Below are 2,431 nucleotides of genomic sequence, written 5' to 3'. Positions count from 1 at the left end.
AGGTTGTGGGACAGGAAGACAAGTCTATCCACTGCTTCAGGCTTTAAAGCGGCCCTGTGGCAAGTCACAATATTACCCCCTGTACTAAATACCCTCTCAGAGGGGCTGCTGGTTGCGGGGATGCACAGGTAGCGCTTTGCCAGGCAGCTAACTCTTGGGAAGCTTCTGTTGTTAATTTTCCACCACTCAAGTGGGTCCATTTCACTGTCTGCATCAGGTGCCAGCAAGTACTTTTCAAGCTCCTTTTCAACTGTCTCTTTCTCAGTGAGCCCTGTGCTGGTGGGGTGGGATTTCTTAAAGAAACTGCCCAGTGACTTTCTCTGTTTCTTCTGGGTTGGTAGTACTGCAGCAGCTCCACCATCTTCTGTTTCCTCCGTTCCAGCTGAAGTGGATGGGTGCTCAATTTGCCCCAACATCTCATACACTGCTCTCATTTTGATGGCATCAACGTTCTGCATTAATGTATTGTACTTTGAAGCGCGGATCTAGCAGGGTTGCAACATCAAGCAGTTCATTTGTAATCTGGTCATTGTACTTTTCATCAAGGTATGTCATGACTGTCATCTTAAGGTCTTTTGTAAGTTGTGTTTCAACCTCAGATGGTTTCAGAATCTGTGTTCTGAAAAGGTGAAGCATCGGCTTGAGGTAGGACACACTCACGTAACACTCTCCAGAAAGTGAATCTGTGAATTCCAGTAGTGGGTTCAGGGCCACATGCACAGACTCCAGAACATCTAGATCTTGCCAGGAGGGAACCAAGTGCCTGGTCTTCTTATCTGCACTGAGGACCTGAGAGATAGCTTTATGTTGCTCCAGAACCCTCCTAACCATTTTTTGGCGTGAGCCCCACCTGGTGGGCGACTCTGTCACTAACTTGTGCTGGGGTAGGTGAAGCTCCTCCTGAGCAGCAGCCAATTCCCTTTTCTTCTTCCAAGAGAAACTGAAGGTGGCCACCACTCTCTTACACACGGCCACAGCTCGCTCCATCCTCTTGTCTTTGCCGGCTTTTTCTGTGGATAAAAAGGTAAATAATAGCACATATTAACCTCAGAATTTAATTTAAGCAACTATTACCTCAAATAAATAGGCTGACATGAAGAATATTCTTTCTGATGTTTATTTTTTAACAATAACCATTGAAGTGATTTAGATCTCTAGCTTTTAATATGTTTACATGGGCTCAAAAACACAATTAAAAGAGGCATTTTTAATTTTATTCTGCTTCCCAACTTACCGATAGCTGAGTGAAGTCGATGTCCGAAGCACTGCAGCCGGGTCCAGTTATTCAGGGATGTGGCCTTCACTATATTTGTCCCACTATCGGTTGTGATGCAGACTTGTTTGTCTTCACTCAGTCCCCAGGATGCAAGCGCTTCTGACAGTCCTAATGCAATTACTTCACCCGTGTGGTCGTCGGGAAGGTAGGCAGCTTGAAGACATTTGCTTTTCAGATTCCAGTCTTGGTCGATATAGTGGGCAGTAAGGCTAAGGTAAGGTTCTGACGTGCAACTTGACCACATGTCGGATGTAGTAGCGAAGAACGATACAGTTTGTAGCTCCTTCTCAACAGCCTCACGGCACTCTCTATATAGCGTTGGAAGCGCTATCTGAGAGAAATGTTTACGTCCAGGGAGTTGGTAACGAGGATCCAGTACCTTAATTAGCTGCTTGAATCCTTCATTTTCGACCGTGTTTATTGGTAGCATGTCTTTAGCAAGACAGTAGGCTATGGCATTCGTTATGTCGCTATGTCTCTTAGCTTTTTTGTCATATGGTAAGACGCTGGAGAAAGCCGACTCAATTGACTGTTGCTGCTTCGCAGGGATTCCCCCGGTTGTTTTCGATGACAAATTAACACTTTCAGTCAGAGATTGAGCGTGCTCTTGTGGGTGGCACTGCTTCAGGTGATGAAACAGGTTAGTTGTATTTCCAGACTTGGTGGGAACATGCTGTCGGCACAACTTACAGTGCGTGCTACTCTGTTTTTTGTCGGACTTCAAATAGCCGAAATATCTCCACACTACGGAACTTTTCCGGCCCTTCCTTTCGACAATCTCTTCGGCATTCGAGCTGTCATCTGTGTTCTCTTCCGTTCTCTCGGTTGATTTTTCTCTACTTGGTGCACTCATTTTCTCCATCACCCAGTCGACACGGCGGTTAGCTGCTAGCTGCTTCACAAACAAATACGCACGTGCGCCTTGGCACTTGTGCTGTACGTAACAAGTCACGTGATGTGACGCTGCGGCTGTGATTGGTTCGGCTCTGCGCTACTTAATTTGGATTGGCTGACTTTTTTTTTTCTTTTTTTTTTTTTTTAAGAGGACAAGAGCGGCGAGGTCTATCGCGATAGTTTAATTTCTCTATCGAGTAAAAGTTATATCGCGATACATATCGTTATATCGCCCAGCTCTAGTACAGCGTCTCTTTATGT

General features: G+C 45.5%; 1 protein-coding gene across 1 annotated transcript; it reads right to left on the bottom strand.

The window, feature by feature from the left end:
* Positions 1–444: 444 nt before the first annotated feature.
* On the bottom strand, positions 445–2,129 carry LOC147305339 (E3 SUMO-protein ligase ZBED1-like). Its single transcript, XM_086278017.1, has 2 exons — positions 1,235–2,129; positions 445–1,010 (listed from the first exon to the last, which is right to left on the bottom strand). Exons 1-2 carry the CDS (start codon positions 2,127–2,129, stop codon positions 445–447), a joined length of 1,461 nt encoding a protein of 486 aa, XP_086134143.1.
* Between the last annotated feature and the right edge of the window lie 302 nt (positions 2,130–2,431).

The sequence above is a fragment of the Aulonocara sp. 'chitande type north' Nkhata Bay genome, linkage group LG20 (genome assembly GCF_057382095.1).
Source record: "Aulonocara sp. 'chitande type north' Nkhata Bay isolate Kocher_YH1m ecotype deep benthic linkage group LG20, A_spYH_male_GT1.1, whole genome shotgun sequence".
Taxonomy (NCBI): domain Eukaryota; kingdom Metazoa; phylum Chordata; class Actinopteri; order Cichliformes; family Cichlidae; genus Aulonocara; species Aulonocara sp. 'chitande type north' Nkhata Bay.
Note: the sequence above shows the minus strand (reverse complement) of the source record. Positions and strands in the feature narration are given on the sequence as shown.